This window comes from Sphaeramia orbicularis, chromosome 14, assembly GCF_902148855.1.
Source record: "Sphaeramia orbicularis chromosome 14, fSphaOr1.1, whole genome shotgun sequence".
In the NCBI taxonomy this organism is placed as follows: Eukaryota; Metazoa; Chordata; class Actinopteri; order Kurtiformes; family Apogonidae; genus Sphaeramia; species Sphaeramia orbicularis.
The window spans coordinates 11597964-11622083 of NC_043970.1; the positions used below are offsets into that span (position 1 = coordinate 11597964).

Sequence of the window (24120 nt, forward strand, 5' to 3'; positions counted from 1 at the left end):
GGCTGAGGCTCAGGCTCCGTCCCCAGCTCCAACCCTGTACAGCCCCGCCTTGGGCTCCGACGCCGGCTATGGCCCCGACTCCGGCTGAGGCTCCGTCCCCGGCTTGGCCTCCGACAGCGGCTACAGCCCTGGCCCCAGCTCCGGCTATGACTCCACCTGAGGCTCCAGCCCTGTATGACCCCGGCTCAGGCTCTGATGCCGACTACGGCCCCGGCTCCAGCTCCAACCCTGGTTGAGGCTCCGGCTCGCGGATCCATGCATTCCTCATTCAGTCTCCTCAAACACCCCCACTCTTGCAGAACACCCCTAGTTCATACTTATCTGGCTAATGTTACATTTCCTAGTGATTTATGTTTGTGACAAAACAGTTTGCCGATGAACTTTCCATCCTAATATTGCTAATATAGCCAAGCTCTGGTTCTGGCTTTGTTTCCTGAACAAGTGCTCCAAGCCTCTGAGAACGCACGATTCATGCAGGAAGAAGGGTACGCACAGAGGGGGGGAGGGACAAATAGCAGTTCAGTTTGATAGACATATCACCATTCAATCATTTCGACTGGGTGCTCAAAATGATTGGATGGTGTTTTTTCAGTCCTGTCCGTTCCACAGGTGACTTTTTGTTTTTATTTTTTGTGTTAGAGCATTTAATTAATTAGTTGTAATCGAGGTGTGAAGGGGATTTTAAGCAATATAGTAAAAAATGCTCCAGGAAAACATCTTGGACCCCACCCTTAATTACAGTCTAATAATTGATTTATACTAAAAAACGTTACTGCAGATCAGGTTTATCAAGAGTAGCAGAGTTACAGTAATTATATGAATTGCAGTGCGTGCAATGATGCACATGCGTCCACTGTGTTGGCTGATATGCAACTAAAACAACAACACGCATGACTATACAAGAGAACAGCTGTGGACTAGCTGTCCACTGACGTGGCTGCAATGCATGAAAGGGTTAAGTTCAACAGTGGAACTGTGGAGGTTTAATGGAAATACAGCTCGTACCAATCAATTGAACTTGATAAGTCAACTTCTGCTGCTAATTGAAATATGTATCAATAAATGTTTATGTTTAATGAGGTTCTATGTAATTTATTATCACCAATCTCCATCCAAGTCTTGAGAGGTGAGTGATGAGACTAGTACAAGGGCTGAACCCAAATGCAAGACCAAAACGCAGATGACCAGTTGAGAGTGTTTATTTAACACAAGCACAGTAGAAAAAAAAAAACACAGCTTTGAATGGTCAGCACATCTGTGAAGGCGTGTGAATCGGGACTCGTCGTCCAGGCTGTGAGCAGGGAATGCGGGCAGTCAGCACGGCCGAGCCGGAGGACTCCCAACAGCAAACCGACTAGGACAAAGCAAAGGGTAGTCAAAAAACAAGCCAGGTCATACACAGGAGGGCAGATAAAGAGGCAACGGGACATGTGGAGAAGGCTACTCACGGTCAGAGTCCAGGCGAGGGTCAGAACACAGGGTAACATGTTGGAGGCTGACGTATTCAGGGATAAGGGAGAATCAGACATTGGATGAACGAACCAGGTCAGAACCAAACGAGCAGGCAGACAAGGAACAGGCAGAATCGGTGGTCGGAAGGCAAAACGGGTCAAGACGGGCAGACAGACTGACAGGCATCCAAAACCGCTGGTAAGTGAGTACACAAAGGTAGAACACAAACTGGCAAACAAACAGGGGAAGACACAGGGTTTAAATACACAAGAGGGCGGGAAGACAATTGGACACAGGTGGAGACAATCAGGGAGGAGTCAGGTAATCAGCACAGGTGAAACAATCAACGAAGGGAAGTAAAGACACCAGACAAGACACATGAGGGAAACTTAACAAAATAAAACAGGAAATGACAGACAAAACAGAAAAGACAGACACAGTCTTGGAGCAGACATGACAGTGAGGGGTTGAATTTTCCTTATTGCAACTGCATTTATTCAAAGCTTATAAAATCAGTCAGTCAAAACACCGTAAAATGTAACATGTAATGTTTAAATGTGTAATATTTGACAAGATGGTAAAATATAATGTGTACAGATCAAAACATCCAGCTTGGTTGGTTTGTACATAATACACTGTGTTATTGTGTGTGATACAAAAGTGCAACTCCCAGGTTTGAACAACTTTTGCACAATGGAATGTATTATTATAAAAAAACAGCACATTATTAGGAATATGGTTGTCATTGCATGATGAAAATCATTTGTTACATTTTGTAGTTTATATAATTCTGTGTTTAAACACTGCTTGGGTTTGTTTAATATAAATATGTCAAATTAAATCAAATCAACTTTTACTGTCATTTTGTTGTACATACAACAGTAGTGCAGACGAGATGACAGAGCGTTTCTCCAGGATCCAAAACAGAGCAATTAAAAATTAACACACTTATGCATTCACCCATCCTCCCGCCCACTTATATACACACATTTCTCTTTCACAATTTGGCAGAATATTTACAAAATTGGCAGTTCAGTTTTACTCAGTGTCCATAGCAGCAGCTTGTGGTGTAAAGAGCACAACAATTAAATTATGTAATAAATACACCATCACATATACATGAAGAAATATCCTGTTACAGAATATAGTATGTATAGGTGCAGCTATTTAACATAAATAAATTCTGGACACATTTTGTAAATACTGATTTAAAAAATCTGACTCACTTGTACAATATGTACATACTGTATGTGTCTGGGGTAAGAAAGTTACTTTTCTGGCCTTCAGAAAAAGTGAGAAAGTTAGCTACCCTGTAAAGATGAATCCAAAACAAACTTATGAAAATATTTATTTATAACTATTCATCCTTTGTTTTATCACAAACATTCAACATTCAACACAAAAATAAGCAAATATGAAGACAAGTATCACTGGACAGAAATAAGATGAAAAACTGTAATGTGAACGGCTACTCCAACTGTCAGACAAATACTGTATAACTGAAAAGTACAATACAATATTTTCCTCTGACACATCGTGGAATCTGAGTATATACAAGTACTTGTGTACAGTACATAAATAAAAGAACTTGATTCATATCCACCAATCATACAGTAGTGCATTTTCTTCCATTTTTGTGTTTCCTCTTAGACAACCTACATTGTATAACTTTCTTTTCTACTACAGTAACCATTATATTTGTAATGGTGTTTCCTACTATTTGTCGTTACTACTATTACCTCAACCTCACTTCAGAGACAACAGTGGACTGGTACTGACGAGACTCGATTGGAGGTCTGCGCCTTTTTCCCCGCCTACTTTAAACTGCCGACTTCTGTCTAAGTGTTGATCAGGGAAGAACTTCGTCAGAGACAATGATGAGCCGAACCAGTCTGTCTTCAGAGCCGTACATGTGTTTATTTGCAAAAGCAAGGCAAAACACACGGAGACACACCTAGGAATGGTCTGAAGGGTAGCCGAAAATTCCCCATTTTTTATACCTTGTTTCAGGGCTCGGGGCGTGATTTCCCGCAAAACCCCGGGTTGCTCCTCCCAAAATTCCCTTTTTCCAGCATTCTAGAAACTTCGGGGTACTTTTCCACTGGCAGAAACCACCCCTCGGTTCCTATTACCCCCGGAAGCTTCCCTTTTTAAAACCATCTTTGGTCAGGCCCATCTGTGCCATTTACCCTACTTGCTGCCTACACACTTAAGGTTACTTTTGGTCATCTCATCAGTTGTTTTGGTTTTTCTTATCAGTTGTTTTTGGTTCTTCTTTTAAGTTGTTTTGGTTCTTCTTTTATTGAAGTGGCGCAGCTGTGCCGAATGTTTCACTAGTTGGTCTGGGCATACTGCCCAGAAATTATTAAGCCAGCACCAACCAGGCTTACCAAGGCTATCATGGTTTGCAGGGTCAACAGCCGGGTCAAGGAACTTCATACCACAACCGGCAGAGAATCCTCCTTTCACCATTGTTTACAAAAGCTTGCGCCTGCAGTATCATCAGCAGGGCCTTCTTCCATGAAAGACACATGCAGGGCCTTCTTTAAATAGTATCTCTTTACATTATTTACCTTATTCTCTACAGTACATGTCTAAAATGTGCAGCATGTGTAAAATTCTCCTGCTCCAGGTGAGTGGGGCTCTATACCAGGAAAGGAATCTACCTGGATTTAACTAAATAAATAGTTCAGATCCTTTTATTACATAGATACTACAGTTATTAATATATTTCAGCTGAAACAAGTGCTTTAAGACCAACTGATGCATTGCTGAAACAACAGTTTGATAGGGTGCATAAACACTGGACTGTGTTTCAGTGGAAAAAGGTTATGTGGTCTGATGAGTCCAGATCGACTCTGTTCCACAGTGATGGGTGCATCAGGATCATGCCTAATACCAACTAGTACAAGCCTGTGGGGGCAGTGTTATGATCTGTGGTTGTTTCAGGTGGTCAGGTCTTGGTTTAACATTGTTATGTGTCCATAAAATGAGGTCAGCTGAACCTGAATATACTGAACAACCAGGTCTGAACATCAGTGGGTTTGTTTCTTCGCAGATGACACAGGCATATTCCAAGATAACAGTACCAGGATTCCTCAGGCTCAAATTGTGAAAGAGTGATTCATGAAGCACAAGTGCTTTGTTAGTGTATTTGACCAAGGTACTGATGAAGATCTGGATCTGCCCTGAGTGCCTTTAATGGCTGCTAAATGCTAATACTAGGTTCTGAATGTATTAGGATTGGCAAAATAAGTGAGACTGCCAGAGAGTTTCCAAATGAGATAATAATGTGAGTTATATTGCAACATGAAATTTTCACACATGAATTGGCCACCACAAAGACTTTGAAGAATGTGCTGGAGAAAACTTCATACAGTGGTCCAACTCTCCCACCAAGGTCTTGGCCAACAATTCATGCAATTTTTGGTGAAAGTCTGGGTAAAGGTTGTTAGTGTGTGGTGTTGTTTTGTTTTGGGTTTTTTTGACCAAGAAATGTATAGGGTGCTGGCAAACACATTTAAATAGTTGTTCGTGAACCTGCATTAACCTATATATATCTACTCAATATCTAAAAATCTGACAGTGTTGAACTTTCCAGATGTTAATTTTAAGAGCTATAAAGTCTTTCAGTTTTCCATATACAGTAATAAACCTGTCAGATATCAGCTATTACGAAATCACAAGGCTTGGACCCAAATGCACGAGACAGAGACAGTGTAAACTTAGTTTGAGTATTTACTACTCAAAAAGAAGGGAACAAAAGTATCTTCACAATAGTGGAATCAAAGTTAACACAAAAATCTTCTCAGTCGAGGAATCAAAAAATTCTAACAAAAGGTTCTTCACAAGCATAGAATCAAAAAATTAACAAACAGATCTTCTCGAACAAGGTATTAAAATTCTAACAAAAAAGTCTTCACGAACGTGGTATCAAAAATCTAGCACAAAAATCTTCTCATTTGAGGTATCAAAAATATAACAAAAAGATCTTCACAAAATGTGAAATCAATAAACTTACAAAATGTAACAAAGCAAGTCTGGTGAACAAGAGAAGGTCGAGGGTGGTCTTGTCTTGACAAAACATGAAAGACACACTGATAACAGACACAGAGAGAGGAGGGTATATAAAGGGTAGAGAGATAATGAGCCCCAGGTGCAGACAATCAAGTGAATCAGGGAGGACGCAGACAAGACAGACACAGTGCACACAAGCGAACAAAAACCCTCACCAAAATAAAACAGGAAATGAACAAAACCAACTAACATAAATTACTAGCACCGCTGAGGGCGGTGCGTCACAATCAGCAACTAGTCTAGACAAGTCTGAACTGTAATGTGTTCTATTATGATAATCTTATAAAAGCAAAAGAAAAAAATCAAGTCTCTGTTTGCTTAAATACAGACTCACATCCTTGTGTCAGCATTACAGGAAGAATGTGATACTCCTTTGGCTCGGTTCTCTTTGAGAATGTAAAACAGGAGGCAGTTTTTGTTATGTTTTTTGCATTGGATTATCATAGTGGACTGTCCACATTTCTTTTGTGTTCTTTATTACTGATGCAAGGACACTTCAACCTATGAGAGAGAGAGAGAGAGAGAGAGAGAGAGAGAGAGAGAGAGAGAGAGAGAGTGTAAAGGCATAAACAAAGATCTTTATCTTAGTGAAGAGAAGTAGCAGAACTAGCATAAACATTACTATGCTATACTATACTAAACCATATGACGCAATCCAAGCATCCAAGCACATACAGATATTATATTTTGTACTTATCCTACCTATTATCGCCTTCTAATGCAAAGGTCATAATTGTTTTGGTTGAAAAAAATTTTTTGAAAAAGGCTGGAACTGAAGAAGCTTTGCTAATAGGCATATTTCTTACACTTTTACTGTTGGCATCTGCTGAATAGTGTCAGGGAGGGGTCGTCCAAAACTTTCTGGAAGGACAACAGCAGCAATGGCAGAGACAACAGCCATAGACCCAAGGGTAATATGAGGCAGATACTTCATGAACACACCTAAAAAGGGGAAGACGGTGAAGTATTTAAGGACAAAAGAGAGAAACATGTCAATATTCAGCACTATGTGCCTGACACAAAAAATATCAGTAGTATTCATAATAATAAGTCCAGGATACTGACTCAATTTCAACAAAAGTGGTCCTGTTAAGTTGCCCATTCTGGCCACTGTATTGCCAGTCCCAGACGCTGTGTTCCTGAGTACTGTTGGGTAAAGTTCTGATGAGTAGACGAACATCAAGACGGTACCACTGGTAAATGCATACTTCCCCAGAAGCTCCAGGACAACCTTTAGATTTGGTAAACCTGAAGATCAAACAATATGAAATAGTATCATATCACACAAAGTTTCTTATGACACCTTTACCAATCATTATTATTATTATTATTATTATTATTATTATTATTATTATTATTATTATTATTATTATTATTATTATTATCATATCAGGAATATCCCACCAGTGTTGTGGTTGTAATTCTAAGTGATCAAAATTCTGGTTACTTTAAAACCTGGAAAAAAACTTTAGTGCAGTCCAAAGTGACCCAAAGCTGAAATTTTCATTGGAGCCAAGATTGGAGTACTCACTGGGGATCCCATATTTCCAGTTCAGCTGACTAGAGCTGATTAGCGTGTGGGATTCATTTATGCATGTGTTGCAACAACTTCTGTTTAACCACAGAGCTCCATGCCAAGATGCATCTACAGTATAAATTTGATGCAGATCTCTCAGTGCATTCTTTAGATAATGCAATTGCATTGTGACATTGAATGGACAGACAGACGGACAGGCGACAAAACAATTACAATACCACTTTAGCTAGAAGTTGGCCAAGGGGTAAAAACTCAGATATACACAGTACTTTTGGACTGCAGCCAAATACTGTAGTCACATAGAACTTTTCATAGATGCAAAACATCCCACTACAGATGGCGAGACCACCGAGGGCTCTGTGGATTGTTAAATAAGCTAAGGAAACAACTGTACAAGCCCCTGTTACTATCATTATTCCTCACCAACAGGTCAGGTCCATCACCAACAAAATGGATGAGCTTGAAGAATACATGACCCACACCCGGCTTTTTCATGAGAGTTGCTTTTTAATTGTCACAGAATCTTGACTACACCCATTAATATGCAATGGTGCACCTAGAACGCCGCATGAGATTCAGTCTTTAGTGGCCAATGTAAAAATTCAGCATGAGCTTGACAAGACAACATGCAAGTTTATCAGCAACTCTCTGAGCAGATGACACGGAAGTAATGCTCCACATCACTATGACGTTCAGGTACTCTACAGTCGGTAGTATCCTGGAACGGAAACAGTCTCCAGGAATAGTGCCTGGTACCTGAGTCGAGTCGAGTGAAGAACACTCAGCAGCAGCTGCACTTCCTCCAGGTCCTGAGGAAAAACAACCTGGAGAAAAAACTGCTGGTAACCCTCGTCCTCACATACTGTTTGTGTGTGGTATACTGGCTCCACCAGAGGACAGAAACGCTCTTTAAAGAATAATCTCTACAGCACAAAAGATCTTTGGCTTTCCCCTGCTCTCTCTGGACAAAATATCTACAACTCGCTGCCTCACCAGGACAAAAAACATCACCAAAGACCCCTCACAATCCAGCCAGTCACCTGTTGGATCTGCTACCCTCTGGGCGGCACTGTAGATCAAACAAGTCACACACTACAAGACTCATAAGCAGTTTTTCTTTCCCCTGGACTGTAACAATTGTAAACAAACATGGCCACTGATGGCCCCCACCCCCACTCAGGGACAATTCTGCCACAAAGACATTATTAGTCTCCAGTGCATTAAGCTCAAGTAAAATGCATCTTGTTGCTTTTTTCCTACACCTTGTTTTATAAATTAAATTTCCTATTTTAGATCGTATATTTTACAGATTTGCTATTCAATTCAACTCAATTCAATTCAATTCAACTCTAAGTTTTGTATTAAAAAGATAATTGAATCAAGAAGATATTGAAATGTTATCTCACTTATCAACCAGGAAATAGGAGCAGTGATGAGGAGACAACAATTTAAAACGGCAAATGTTAGTTAGAATTTGTGCTTTGAATGATATTTTTCCCAACAGATATCTTTCTGCTTTAACTGTGTGTATTCGTCTACTTGCTTTGTGGCATCAGTGGAACGAGGTAGAGTGACGCTGCTGCTAGAAGCAAACACCCAATGACGCACGCTTGGCGTGGAAGGTATCGCAGTGCGAGCCACATGGACACATATGCTGGCAACTCTACAAGCGCTGAGAGGAAACAGCTGATAAATGGATCTTCATGGAGTTGAGACGTGTTGTAGGAAAGAGCAATGTAGCCAATGGTGTTAACCAGCCTAGGAAGACAAGGACAGACATTGTACAGATATTTGAACAGGAATATGCAAAAACACTCATGTCTATATTAATGCATATGATGTATATCAGTGAAAGAAATTTGATAAACAGAAGTGAAGTGACTCCCTTCTTTGTAAAAATCCTGAATGATGATAGTTATAAAACTTTCACTTCTTATGGCTTTACGTGCAATGACCACAGATCCTCTTTGTTTAGTTGTGTTTTGTACATAGATTAACAGTCCATGTGTTGTTAGGTTGTTGATCTGTCACATCTATTAGTCAGCGTTTTTCTCAGGCTGGTTACTCACCACACCAGACAGACAACAAACGTGATGGTTCTTAGGTCGCAGGTCCTCACCAGGTCTAAAATGGTGGGGTGCTTCTTTGACTTTGTCTTGTTTTCCTGCAAAATACAAATCTCGCTCTTAGAAAACAAGAATTACCATGGAAGAAATTGTTTGCAGAGGATTGTCCTATAACTGAGTTCTATGTTTGCCTATACACACTTTATAGTAGTGCAAGGTAGATAAGTGGGCTGAATTTAAAGTGTAGTTTCCGCTGTTGTTTTTGCATCATTTGCTGTATACAGTATTATTTTACATGAAGCACCAGGAGCCGAAATCAGTAGGAAAAAATGCATACCCCATTCTTCTATGGGTTTCTCCTCTCAGTCCATATAAAAAAAACTAAATATAACTGCAGATGAAGCTAGAGTCATTTCATGTCATTGTAGAAAAGTGAAGCCATTCTTCCATGTGTCCATGTTGAGACAGAGTAGAGCATTAGAACGGCATCTGATAGATTCTAATCAGTGGTTGGTTATCACAGCTGTCAGTCATGTATCTAATCTTCCTTGCCTGCCTGAAAATACCTATGATTATCTTAACAACTGTGTCACAGCACAGATTTTCTGCAACTTGACAACACAGGAAAGGAATATATGCAGAAGTCTCCTGTCCTCTCAGACTAATTAAATACAATATAATGAAAGATCCTTATGGAATGTTTGCCAATTGAAGCTAACAGACTATCTAGCACTGCACCTTTAACACTACAAAGGCCAACAATGCAGTACCACCTAGAACTTTACAATAATAGCAGTCTTTTGCTCTCATGAGATATTATTACTATGCATTCAAAAATATTCAAAAGAAACAGATCCAAATTCTGACACAAAGCTTATTCACAACCAACACAAACACTGAAGACCTTGACAACACACTGACCACATACAGGTAGCCGGCAACTGATGCACAATGTGTTTGGTCAGACTTACCATCATCTATGTCCTGCAGCACTGACAAAGCCTGACTGACAGTTATAAAGCATTTCAACTAAATATAAGTGCTTTTGAGTTTTGAGTCTGACTGACTATATAATGTATATGGCTGTATAAATGCAGTTTATTTACCATTTTTGCATTAGCAGCAAGGAGTTCAAAATGACCTCATAGTGGTTCTAGGTAAGACCACTTTGTTTCTGTCTCTTTTATTCTAGAATCCCCAAAACACATAGGATGATGTACAAAACACTTCTAGGATAAGTCAGCCACTGGGAGACATAGGGTTTTTATTCAAATGTGCCTTTAAATAGGTGAAACTTCAAATGACCTGATGATGTTTCTGTTAAAAGATAAAGTCAAACTGAAGGAATATTCTATTATGTAAGATTTTAAGGATTAAGCATTAAGGTGAAATCAAAGGCCCAGTCTTACTCAGGATTCAAGCTTTTCAGTCTCAAGATCTTAATTTTCCTTGATCTCTTTTGAAGAGGTCAATCTTTTACAAGATTTAGGAGAAAAAAAAAAAAAAATTGTGTTTTAAAGATTTACTGAAAATGAGAGACTAAATTTACACTGTGCAAGGGTTTCTTCATTTCTTTAGTCTCACGGTCTTAAAGGTGCAATGATTTAATAAAATATATACTATTTTTATTTCTATCATTATTTTGTTTGTTTTTTTGTGGTTTGGTGTCACTAAGCAAAACCATCCATAAGTACCCTTCAGAATATTACAATTCAAGTGGTCTAACAGGAACAAGAATTCAACCCATTTGGGCAGAAAACGTTCCCTGTGACAGAGTTTTGCATGAGGGTTAAACACCCCACTGACAGCTGTAATTACCAGCTGTTCTCACACATGACAGTATCAGGTCATGCCTGTTTTGGCTCCTGCAGGTGTAAAGTATGTCAAACCAGACTTACATTATATTCTTCAAAGATTAACTGTGGAGCCTGAACTTTGTTCCACTTTGCAGCTTTTCTCACTATGGCCTCAGCTTCATCCACTCTTCCCTGAGACAGCAACCAGCGAGGAGACTCTGGGATCAACCTGTGTCATCACACAGCAAAATGAAGAAAACAGAACAAATGTTTGATTTTTTTTTTTTTTTTTATTTTTCCAGAGGTTTTGTCAAAATGCCAGAATCATCACTTTGTACTGCTGTACTACCTGATGTTATTCACCCAGATTTAGGTCATTTGTGATTTTCAACAGTGTGCCATACAGTAAAAACTAGGAGTTATGCACTGTACACCTACTCCTGGACAAAAGTTCATAAGCAGTGAAATTAGTCCTCACTACAAGACAATCACAGTGCAAGTTTTAATATGTTGGTTTCAGCCTTACATAATATTTTCCTGTGAGTAGAAACAGTAGTATACTAAAAGCTCAAGGAGAAAAATACATGGATGGTAATTCCAGAACTGAAAACAGATGATTTCTTGTAATGACACCAACTCACCACCAGAGTGGGATGTAGACTAGGGTAGGCAAAGACAAACCCAGCAGTAGAGATTTCCAGTCCCTTAAAAAGTAAGCAAAGAGAGCCAACATCATGTAGCCAAAGGCAAAAGCAAAATTTGTGCCCAGAGATGAGTACAGGACACGCACATTGCTAGTCAGAATTTCAGCACCTGCACAGAGAGAAAGAAATGCTGTCATATACATTAAAACAAAAGAAAAGGTTGATTCAGAAACAATTTCTCATATAAAATGTTGTAAATGTACCTAGCAATAAAGCAGCTAAATAGTTGGACATCTGTCCCAAACCTCCGATGAGGAGGAAGATGAGGAACATGATCCATGAGGTGGAGAAGGCTTGTATGAAGCCAAATACTGTCTGAACTGCCATGGTTGCAAAAAGTACAGGTTTTCTTCCAAATCTAGGGCAAAGAAAAGAATATCAAGTAAAATCTAAGAAAAAACTCATGTAAAAAATACCTTTTCTATACCGTAACACACAAAAGTCATGATGAAAAATGTCTTTTCAGAGGTCACATCAATCTTGACCTTTGGCCCTCAAACTCTAATCATGTCATCACTGAGTCCAAATGAACTGTTGAAGAAACTCCCTCAAAGTGTTGAGATACTGTGCTCAGTGACCTTGACCTTTGACCTTCAGCCACTAAAATTGTGTCAGTTTTTTTTAATAGATGTATAAAGAGATGTGCCATGGACACCTGAAGTTCAAGACCTAAAAGTATTTACTATGTTTACTTTCATTACAGTGAAAGGGAACTGTGTCAAGAAAGACAGGTTAGAAGGTATTTTTCCAAACCCATTAGGCTTGTGTCCTCAGTACCTGTCTGAAAGCTGTCCAGCAAAGAAGGATCCCAAAATAACTCCCACATTGAACACTGTGATGGTGAATGGCTGCTTCCACTCCTCACTGCAGACGAGGTCAAACTGAAATATCAACATATTAACAAGTGGAAAAACTGACCAAGGAATATCTATATTAGTAATACTTTATTTATTTAATGCATCAATAATTCTCTCTGCCAGTGAATTCCCACAATAACATATAAAAGACGGATACAGAAAAGCTGATGACAAACAAAAGGGTAAAGGAATGAGATTGATGAATAAGAAGAATGTAAAATTTGGTCAAGTCACTCTTTTATTATTGCTTGTGTTGAACCCCTGTACAACACAACAGTTATAAGCAAAAGCATAAAAACCTACATGTTGGAGAAAACACTATGATGTCTCTCTCCTACTGACATGAGCTACATGATTTATGATGAAAACACATCTGATCATCATCTTTTCACCCCAGACAAGTTTGTATTAGTACAAATTAGTACAAGCTAAATGGCAATAAAAACTGAGGCCCTGCTCATCAGCTCCAAATTCACCCTCATCAAATCATGACACACCTCAGCCCCACCCATCACTATCGACGGATTCCCTGTCCCCTTCTCCCCCCAAGTCAAGAGCCTCAAGCCAATCGGTGTCACACTGGACAGCACACTCTCATTTACAGCTCACGTTCAAAACATCACCCAGACTGCCTTCTTTCACCATCGCAACATCTCCAGACTCCGCCCATCATTGTCCCAGTCTAGCACTGAAATCCTGGTTCACTCACTTGTTATTACTTCCTGCATTGACTATTGCAGCACCCTCCTTACCGGACTCCCCACCAAACTCATCAACAGACTGCAAATCATTCAGAACTCGGCCACTCGGATCATCACCCACACCAAATCATCTGACCACATCACCCCCATTCCCATCCAACTTCACTGGCTCCTGGTTCAATACCGCATCCATTACAAAAACCTCCTCCTCACATACAAGGCTCTCCACCATCTAGCCCCCACTTATCTCTGCAACCTCCTCCAAGAATACAGCCCCTCCTGCACCCTCCACTCAACCGCCACTGGACTACTCACCATCCTAGACCTCACCTCAGCACCACGGGCGCCCGAGGCTTCAGCTGCTCAGCACCCAAACTGTGGAACTCCCTCCCCCCACACATAAGACAGTCAGACTCCATCACAACATTTAAAACCAAACTCAAAACCCATCTGTTCAAACTGGCATATTTACTTTGACTGGACACTGTACACCACATTTGTTTTTAGGTTGATGTTTTAATTATGTTTGATGTTGTTATTTTATGCTTTTTATCGTCTGTAAAGTGACCTTGGGTGACTTGAAAGGCGCTACCAAATAAAATGTATTATTATTATTATTGCAAGTACATACGACACCTTGAATGTGTAGGGATATACAGATCTGAACCCATCCTGCCAGACCTCAGTTTGACCCATGTCAGTTCTAGCTTTACCTTTTCACCCAAACATTGTCTTCCATTTGCTGATGTGAATTTTCCTCATTTATGGGGCACTGGAAAGCTGTAGCCTGTGTCAGTTAAAAATCGTGTACTTATTGTCCTAATGTCTTTCATGCATGGTGGGGCTCAAAAGTAAAATAACAAAAACTGTTTCCCTGGCACGTGCAAAGCAGGGGGCCGGGGGGGCTTGAGCCCCTGCCACTTTGATCCTCTGCCTACAAGTGCCCTTTTTACTGTTTTTTTTTTTTTTTTTTTTTTTTTTTTCAAAAAACTGCATGAGTAAAATGTTCGTGACTAACAATTTTGATCAATGATAATAAATGTTAAGAGTGGCTTAATTTGGCTGTTACTTGACCTGGTCATGGTGCCCTTTCATCTCTGTCACGACCCATCCCCTTCTCCCTGTGCACCTTGCTTGCAACACACACACGCACACATGTAATGCGGTCTGGAGAATCAGTGAGGAGGAGGGAAGCGCCGTGATTCAAGGTACATGAGAGTCCACCCCGCTATCTGCCCAAAACATTCACTTGTCGCTTTTGGTCCTGGTCCTATTCTTCAACAACTGTAGTTTTGGGGCCAAAAACCGATCGTAAGTGAGTAAATAATTCAATATCATCGTCACGTCACGGAATGAGCTCACAGACTAGCACACTCTAACAGCTGGGTGCCCACCTGAGTCTGAGTCCTCACTGAAGCAGTCACACATATTTGCTTATGTTTTATTTCCATAAACTGTTGAGTTTTAGCTGCAAAATTATAACACATTGTAACAGTCCTCACTTTTGAGACTGTGAGATATATATTTTACATTGTAGAAAATGCACATCTTTTACAGTAGCCTAATGCAGCCTACTATACACAGAATAGGTGCAGTGTGAGTCTAGTCTAATTAGTCATAGAAATTCATTGAATGAAAATAAGCAACAGCCAGCCCACAGTTTTCAAATAATTTTAACAAGGTATTTCCAAGGACTTGCTTGGAATGTGGAGTCTGGAAAATAATGATAATACTGAATGATAATAATACTGATAATGATAGAGATACGCCGATCCTGATACAGTATCGGGATCGGGCCTCCGATATCAAATTAATTAAGTATCGGAAAGTATCTGAATATGACATGACGTCGCCGATCTACCTTCCGATACAATAGTATCGGAATAGTAAAATAACAGCTTAGTAGTAGTGAGGCCGCGTCCACACATTTGCAGCAACTAGACGGAAGTGACTTCTTCTTCTTTGAGACAGGCGAAAGTCACATCCGCTTAGTTGCCATAAATGTGCTGCGTGCAAAAACGAAGAAAGCACGTCCTTAATTTGGAGGTACTTTTCACTTGAGACACATAGAAGTGCCACGGCAAAGTGCAACATATGTGAAGCCAATGTTCCGAGGGGTGGACTAAAACCTTCAACATTTAATATCACCAATTTGGCCAAGCATTTATGAAGACGCCATGCGAAAGAACACGAGGAGCTGGAGCAAGCTAGACAGCAACAACAAGCGCAGCAGAGGACAACCGATTCATTCAAGGGGCGTGAAAAACTTCCGACAGTCAGTCTGAAGGCTCAAAGGATTACAGAGAAGGTGATAAATTTCATTGCACTGGATAATCAACCTCTCTCTGTTGTTGATAATGTTGGCTTTCGTAGCCTGATAGAACACCTTGAGCCAAGGTATTTGATCCCCGGTAGAAAATACCTAACAGACACTACTTAACCAACACTATACAAAAGAGTGTCATTGCAGCTAATGGGGCAGTTAAACGATGTTAAAGCTATGAGTTTTACTACTGACATATGGTCCTCTGAAGTTAGCCCAATGTCGCTAATCAGTCTCACTCAGTGAGACTGATTCACTTTAATTGAAAGGTGATGCATTTTTTTTATACTTACATTTTTTGCTATGTAGTCTACTTAAGTATTGGGTATCGGGAAAGTATTGGGAAATAGCCAAATTAATATATCAGATCGGATCGAAATTGAAAAAACATAGATCGGAGCATCCCTAGATAATGATAATACTGAATGATAATGATACTAATAATGACAATACTGAATGATAATACTGATAATGATACTAATAATGATAATACTGAATGATAATAATACTGATAATGATACTAATAATAATACTGAATACTAATAATAAATATAGTAATAATAATGATAATGATGATGATGATGATGATGATGATGAAGATGTAGCATTAGTATTATATATCTTTTTTGGAAACTCAATGACACTTTTCATTGGATTTTCTGTTCATTCTATACACAATGGTGGAAAACTACTGTTGTAGCCACATCTGCCCACCACCAACCACTCACTCACCCCTTACATTCACTCATGAATAATAAAATAACTTGACATGCATGGTGTGTATGTGAGTGTATTTGTTGTATATCTTATATATTTTATTGTTTTGTTATTTAATTTGAAGATGCCTCGCAAAGAAAGGCGCATTAAACAAAAAAGAAAGGAGCTACTTGAAGCTGCAAAAAGGAGTGGATCCCTTAAAAACTGGATGAAAAAAAGTACTACAGGTAAGCACAATATAAGGAATAACATTACATACTATTCATGGGCGTTATGCACACCATTCACACACATTAATTATGTTTAAGCTGTTGTAGCCTGATTTAAATGTATTTGTATACTTTTTACACCTAGATGAACAAAAAGAAAGTGATAGGTCAGATGATGAGATGGAAATGGAGCCACCTCAAAATTTGCAAGGGACATTAAGTCATCAGACAGATTTAATAGAAGGCAGTGAGCTACAATCTGAAGGTGTGCAAGGGACATCAAGCCATGAGACAGAAATAATAGAAGACAGTGAGCTACAGTCAACAGAATACATGGAGAATGTTAAAACTCAGAACAAAGATTCTGACACCAGAGAGTATCCATTCTCAAATCTACTTAGACTTGAACACCCAACTGACCCTGCCCATGCCCTTCAACAGAACATAAAGTATGATGAGGCTTTTATACAGGTGTGTGTAAACAATGGACCCTGCCAACCAGTTCTCTCTTTTCCTAAGAATAATGTGGGGAAGTTATTTCAAAAGCAATGGTATGAAAATAATCCATGGTTGGAGTATTCACCCAGCACTGGTGCCATATTTTGCTTCAGCTGTCGTGTCTTTTTAAATGAGGAAAAATATATGAGTCAAAAAGCCTGGAAAACTGTTGGATTAAATAGATGGAAAAGAGCGCTAGAAAGGATCAAAGAGCACAGTGCATCAGAAGACCATATGTGTGCCATGGTGAGATGGCACAACTTTAAAAAAAAAAAATCACTTGAGGCTGCTCTGCAAGTTGGTGACCTTGCATCACAAATGGCAAAAGACAGAAAAAAAGAGACAAACCGAGAAATATTATCCAGGTTGATTACAATTGTCCTTTACCTGGCAAGACAGGGCTTATCATTTCGGGGAGATGATGAAAAAGCATCAAGCCAAAATCGAGGCAATTTCCTTGAACTTGTTCATCTTCTGAGCAAATTTGATAGTGTCATTAAATTACACCTTGATGCTATAAAAGAAGGGCAGGAGAAACAAAAAAGACCAGCAGTGTCATTACTGTCCAACAGGAGCCAGAATGATATTATTAGTTCTTCGGCCACAGTAGTAAGGAGAGCTATACATGCAGAAATAGAAGAGAGTGAACTGTTTTCTATTCTGATTGATGAAACTACTGATGTGTCACACACTGAACAGGCGTCGTTTGTGATCCGATATGTGCACAAGTCACAAATAAAAGAGCATTTTATTCAGGTTTGCGACATTCACTCAACAACTGGAGAAGCTCTAGAAAATAAGGTCATGGAAGTGCTGAAGGAAAACCAGCTTAAAATTGAAAACATCAGGGGTCAGGGCTACAATGGAGCTGTGAATATGAGTGGGCTGTACAGTGGACTTCAGGCAAGGATACTGAAACACAACCTTAAGGCATTATATGTTCATTATAAGGCACACTGCCTTCATTTAGTTTTGCTTGAAAGTGCCAAATCAAGCATATATTTTAGCACTTTTTTAATATAGTTGAAAAACTCTACAGCTTCATTGCCAACTCATCAAAAAGACACACTGCATTTATGGAAATGCAAAAAAAACTGCATCCTGACCAGCGCCCTGTTGAGTTACAGAAGCTGTCCGATACTAGATGGGCTTGCAGGGAAGCTTCTCTGAGGGCTCTGAGGAAGGTCCTTCCAGTGGTTATTCATCTCTTAGAGGAAATGACACACCAACATCCCCCAGACCCTTCAGCAGGTCATGGAGCCATTCTTCTGAAAAGCATCAATTTTGAGTTTTTCCTATGCATGGAAATCACATGTCCAATTTTTCAAGTGACTGCTGTTGCGTCCGACGCATTGCAAAGACACTGACCTGGCCACAGTCTACACAATAGTAGATGGAGTCTTGAAGAGGCTATTGTTCTGTAGATCTGCATCTGAGTTTGAGGGAATATACAAAACTGCTGTGGAGAAGGCATCTTTTGTGGGCCTAGCCCCCACCCACCCCAAGAGATTCCTGGACAGGATAGGAAAAGAAAAGTGCCTGCAAAACTTCTCTTTGCACCCACAGCAGCTACTGCCGACCACAGTTTTTTGTCAGTGCAAGACTTCTACCGTGTTTAATGTTTTTGTGGACACCATGTCACAAGAGATGCAGAGACGTTTTAAGGGAGAAGGCAGTTCTACTTGGGACATTTTGAATGCTTTCCACACCTTAACTATACCAGAGAACTGGAAAACAAAAACAGTGACTTCAGGATCTGTCCTAGCTGTAAACAAACTTTGTGAGTTTTATAATATGGAAGACCCAGAAAAAGTCCAGACAGAACTCAAGGTTTTCCATAGTTCTTTCACAGTGAAATCTCCCAGTGTCTCTGCAATACTTTGTTTAATCAAAGAAAATAATGTGGATGTGATTTTCCCCAATATGACTGAAACGATGAAGATTTATGCCACAATACCTATGTCCACAGCAACAGTGGAAAGATCATTTTCCAAGCTGAAGTTGGTGAAAACCAAACTCCGTAGCCTATGCAGAGAAGATAGGCTTTCCGACCTACTTTTGCTAGCAATTGAAAAGGATGTACCAATCAATCACAGTGAGGTAACTGATGTCTTTCGGGACATGGCCAACAGGAGACTTCTGTTGTGAATCAACATCTCAACCTTTACTGAACCAAAAACAAGTAGAAATAGTTACCAAGATTTCTATTTTTGCATATGTTACAAAGAACCAGAGAAGAAGATAAATACAACAAAAAGAGTCAAAAATCAAAAGGGAAAATATAAAAGTTCAGTTAGGATCAGTTTCAAAGGGATGAAGAGTGGAAAGGACTTGGAGGAAATAAAGAAAATGTATATAGGTATTTACATAACTCTCTCTCTCTCTCTCACACACACACACACACAAAATGTATACTTTGTTTAATGATTTATTTAACATTTCAAATTATATGTAATTGGTGGTTATTCATTTTCATGTGCCCTTCTGGAAGTTTGAACCCCTGCCCCTTTATAGCTCTTTGCACGGCCCTGCTGTTTCCCGTTGACAGTTTTTAAGCACCTGAATGCTCCTTATCTTCTGGAGTCTTGACTGTGTGACAATAGAATCCAGTTAGACATTCAGCTGACTATTTCTTCTACAACAACACATATCAGCACAGTGGTAACCTTAAACCATTAGCAATGAACATTTGGCTGAAACATTTCCAACATTTTCCTTGACAAAGAATTCCTTTTGGTTAAATGATAATCACTGAGCCCTAAGTTGTGCTGATGGCTCTGAAAAACACACAACTATTTTATTCTAGCAATGCATGCGTGATGGGTGTGTCATAATATCATAATAATTATAATGGAGGTGTTGTGAGGTCCACTGAGGTAACCCTTTAAGAAATAAAATTTAATCCCTGGCAGATCTCAGTCTTGCATACATCATGTCGCAGTCACTGTACAACTGCCTCTAAGATTCTGAACAATGTTGATGCCCTCAGGGGGGTGGCTACATGATGACAGTGAGGCATTTTAAGTTTGCAGTTTCACAGTGCGAAATCCAGTGTTCAGAATGGTAGATCGATTCCAAATTGCCAGCAAAAAAAAAAAAAAAAAAAAAACCTGCAGGAAGTTTTAGCAATTTCAGGAGTGGTGGAGCACCATATTCCACTGTACAGCAGTTCTTACACAATAGATGAATCTGTATGGGAAACCTTACTCCATCTTCATGACAAATTCCACTGTCAAAAGTACACAATGGAATATCTATTAAAGCCTGACATGTTTTTGAAGGAAGCGCTATGGACTGATGACGTTACAAAAGACGTGGCCACATCCAGCAAAAGGTATGTTTGGAGCACAAAAAGGAACCTTTCATGAAAAGAAAACCTTGTTAGCTGTTAAACACTTGGATGGATCTATCATCCTTTGGAGTTGTGTTGCAGCCATTGACACAAAAAATATTGCATGTAATGGATTTCATAAAATACCAGGAAGTTGGGAAGGAAACATCACATGTCTCTGTAAAAAAAAAAAAAAAAAAAAAAAAAAACTTGAACACCAAAAGAGAATGGATTCTACAACAGAATAAAGATTTGAAAAGTACTTGTAAATCCATCATGGACTAGAGACTCAAGCTGAAGGTTTTGGAAAGGCTGTTACACTCCCCAGACTTAAACATCATTGAACATTTGTGGGGCTTTTAAAACCCTGTGCATGCTCATCCCACTGTTGAACTAAAGATCTGAGAGGAGAAAATCCCAAATGCAGGAAGACTTTTAACTGACTACAAAAGGCATTTGCAAACTGTGAAATATTAGAAAGAGAAGATCTCATGAAGTACTGAGGGTGTACAGTGTCCAAACTTCTGTGGTTGGCATACTAGTGTATTTCTTACTTTTTTATTACTTTGGTTGAATTTATGAAATGAATAAATTTCTCCCTAATTTTTAAATCTGAAAATAAATAAATAAATAAATAAAAAAAGCCTCAAATTTTGCATTCAACTGTAACTACATGTGGCCATATGTTGATGCCCGTGAATCAGGGTTTTATGGTACCGGTAGAGTTAGGATCACTGTCTAATCCGACTGCCTGTATCTGAACTAAATTATCATTTGAGTTATCCCGATTCAGTAGAATTTTTTGTTCTGTTACACTTTAACTGTAAGTATTTTGCCACTGTGGAGGTATTTTCTTGTGGGATTTCAATCCATACTGTAACAAGTTAGACTGTGATTCATTCACATTTCTATGCTGATTCAATTCATTTTCATATGCAACACTGGCCCTAGTTAGAGCTACGTTATTCCAGTTTCACTCAAAATTGTTGCTTTTTATGAACAGTGTATTTGTGTGTTTGACAAACCATATCAACAATCAACATATCGCAGGTATAACAACTGACTGTTGAGGTTTGCGTCTCTCTTTTTTTTTAGTTAAAATGGTGGCTTATGCCTTAGGTTAGTTTTAGATTAAAGCTTCATGAAATGTATGATGTTTCATTCAGTCTCAGTGAATTATGTTAAATAGTCAGAATCTGGATATTGAAAAATATACAGATGATTATGATTTCCATAACTGAGCAGTGCTGGCTGAAAGACACACAATTATATAGATAAAAAGGTTAAAACAACAAAATCTAAAGCATGATGAGTATCTATCAACTAGTCTGGTACTTTAAAACCAACCTTCAGCTACAGGAATAACTAGAAGCACTCGGAGAGCACAGATCTCCGCCACGGCAGATCAATGCCCCCCCCTCCCATCATCACCAAAATTTTATCATTTGTTCCTTGTACCAGTATCAACATTTCCTGAAATTTTCATCCAAATCCATCCATAACTTTTGAGTTATCTTGCACACAGACAAACAGACAGACAGACAAACCAACGCCAACAAAAACATAACCTCTTTGGCGGAGGTAACATGACTATGACAGAAAAATGTTTGCAATCACAAGAACTGCATATATTTAGAAGAACAACTAAGTGCCTGTAAATACTAAACTACTGCAATTTGAGGAGGGATTAATTAAATGGTTCTTGGATATATGTAGTAACTGAACTTACTTCTGAGACTATGGTGGACTGGTAGATGTCTGTGCTGTAACTCCATCCATCCACACAGCTCTCCTGCTCCAGATCAGTGAGGTTGACGTCTCTGCCAGGAACGTATCCCTGAGCAGACAGATTTCTGACCACATCCAGCCTGTATCTGCTGCATCTGCTCAGCTCCTGCCTCCCATTTACCACCTTAACAGTCACACAGATGCAAAGTTTGATTAACTTCCTGACATTAAAACACCATTGTATCATGGGTACTGCACATCCACAACATGGATGGAAGCGCTGAAAACAAAACATGTTATCTTGTAATGTTTTGGAACAGCCAATCATTAACCACCCTGGCCAGTCAAAAAAAAAAAAAAAAAAAATTCCAGCATGAAAGATTAAAAGATAAAAGTCTCATCTGTCATTTGTTCACCTGTACTGGTATAGCTGCTTTGAGCCAGTCTTCAGTGAGGTTGACGTCAGGTACAAAACAGTGATGAGGGGGAATATCAGCCACAAAAACAAGGTTGAAAGTGCCGGATCCATTGGGCATAATGCTGGCACAAAGGAGGAAGAAGACCATCTGCTGAAAACGTCCCCACTGTCCCAAAAAAGCTATCGCCTCACTATACTCCTTCATTGTCAGACGCTCTGTGTCCCTGTAACTTTATCCAGTGTTTACAATGTACAATGATGTGCAAACAGGTCTTCCGTCTACAGTTTAGACTTTGCTGACATTCCGTGAGCAACAAGTTTGGCTGCCTGCCAGCAACGCCCTGTTCTTTTCTTGTCCTTCTAGTCACCTGGGGATGAACTTGACATAAGGAAATAGAATAGAATAGAATAGAATAGAATAGAATAGAATAGAATAGAATAGAATAGAATAGAATAGAATAGAATAGAATAGAATGTCTTTATTGTTATTGTACAGGTATAATGAAATACCATAGAAGTATAAATAATATATAAAAAAGTATAAAAACTGAAAATAGAACAAAAAAACCCAGGAGAGCAAAAATATCTAAAAAAGCACAAAGTGCAGCACAGAAAAAGTGTCAGTGGAAGTATAAAAAACAAATAAAACATCATCATATACACACAGACAACATTTAGGCAATAGTACACTTGTATTAGTGTCCGGCAGTGTTCAGCACAATTATGGCTTTTGGATAGAATCTGGTTTTTTAGATGGTTTGTACTGGCCTTTAATGTCCAGAAACTTCTACCAGGAAAGCGAAAAACCAGGGTGGGTTGCGTCCCTGATGATATTCAGAGTTTTCCTGAGACAGTGGGAACTGTAGAGATCCTCCAGGGAAGGAAGGGGACAGCCGGTGGTCTTCTGGGCCATGACCCTTTGGAGCGCCCTCCTGTTCGCTGCCGTACAGCTTGAAAACCACAGCAGATACAGTATGTCAAGATGATTTCTATGGAGCCTCAGTAAAAAGACACAAGCAGTTTCTGGGAGAGATGGTTGTTCCTAAGAATCCTCAGAAAAGAGAGTCCCTGCTGTGCCTTTTTGATGATGGATCTGGTGTTGGCGCTCCAGGTCAGGTCGTCCTCAATGTGCACACCCAAGAACCGTACATTGGAGACCCAGAAACCAGCATTAAAGCTGCAAGCAGTAGTGGGCGGGACCTTGTGCTGTTCATTCTGCCTCCTGTCACCGTCAACATCTCAGCTCCACTCAAACCTTTCTGTGCCCAGCTCCAGCCCCCACCCTTTCATGTCCGCCAAACTTTCATCCCTCCAGAACATCAGCCCTCCCTCTGCTGAAACCACCATCAGATTTTAATAAGGCTTTTATTTTGAAACACCCTACTGTGTGTGTCTGTGAGAGAGAAACAGTTTGAATAAATTGAAACTGTACAAACAGTTGAATGTTTGGTCATGAAAATGAGAAGTTCTTAATACTATTTAGCATTTTTAATAAGGCATTTATTTTGAAAAATCCCATTCAGTGTGTGTGTCTGTGAGAGGGAATCAGTATTACTGATATGAATTTGTACACGCAGGTAAACATGACATTGAAGGAGAAGAATCATTAGTACCCATGATTGCATGATTTATAACAGACTTTTACTTTGACATATAGTCATTGGTTTAATAGGGGTTTTTCCATGCATGACCTGGAAACAGTTTGA

General features: G+C 39.4%; 1 protein-coding gene across 1 annotated transcript; it reads right to left on the minus strand.

Moving 5' to 3' along the window:
- Window positions 1-1786: 1786 nt before the first annotated feature.
- Window positions 1787-22741, minus strand: LOC115432487 (solute carrier family 22 member 5-like). Its single transcript, XM_030153349.1, has 11 exons — window positions 22413-22741; window positions 21998-22180; window positions 12410-12513; window positions 11836-11990; window positions 11570-11741; window positions 11031-11157; window positions 9136-9230; window positions 8610-8824; window positions 6595-6777; window positions 6336-6471; window positions 1787-6030 (listed from the first exon to the last, which is right to left on the minus strand). Exons 1-11 carry the CDS (start codon window positions 22617-22619, stop codon window positions 5970-5972), a joined length of 1638 nt encoding a protein of 545 aa, XP_030009209.1. The 5' UTR covers window positions 22620-22741; the 3' UTR covers window positions 1787-5969.
- Between the last annotated feature and the right edge of the window lie 1379 nt (window positions 22742-24120).

What these genes read in the sequence shown, in the direction of transcription:
- LOC115432487 (XM_030153349.1), bottom strand. Translation starts at nt 22,619, where the DNA reads ATGAAGGAGTATAGTGAGGCGATAGCTTTTTTGGGACAGTGGGGACGT. An exon ending in TTTAGCTGCTTTATTGCTAG is followed by an intron (nt 11,742 to 11,835) that starts GTACATTTACAA and finishes CTCTCTGTGCAG; the next exon opens with GTGCTGAAATTCTGACTAGC. An exon ending in GTCTACATCCCACTCTGGTG is followed by an intron (nt 11,158 to 11,569) that starts GTGAGTTGGTGT and finishes GTGATGACACAG; the next exon opens with GTTGATCCCAGAGTCTCCTC.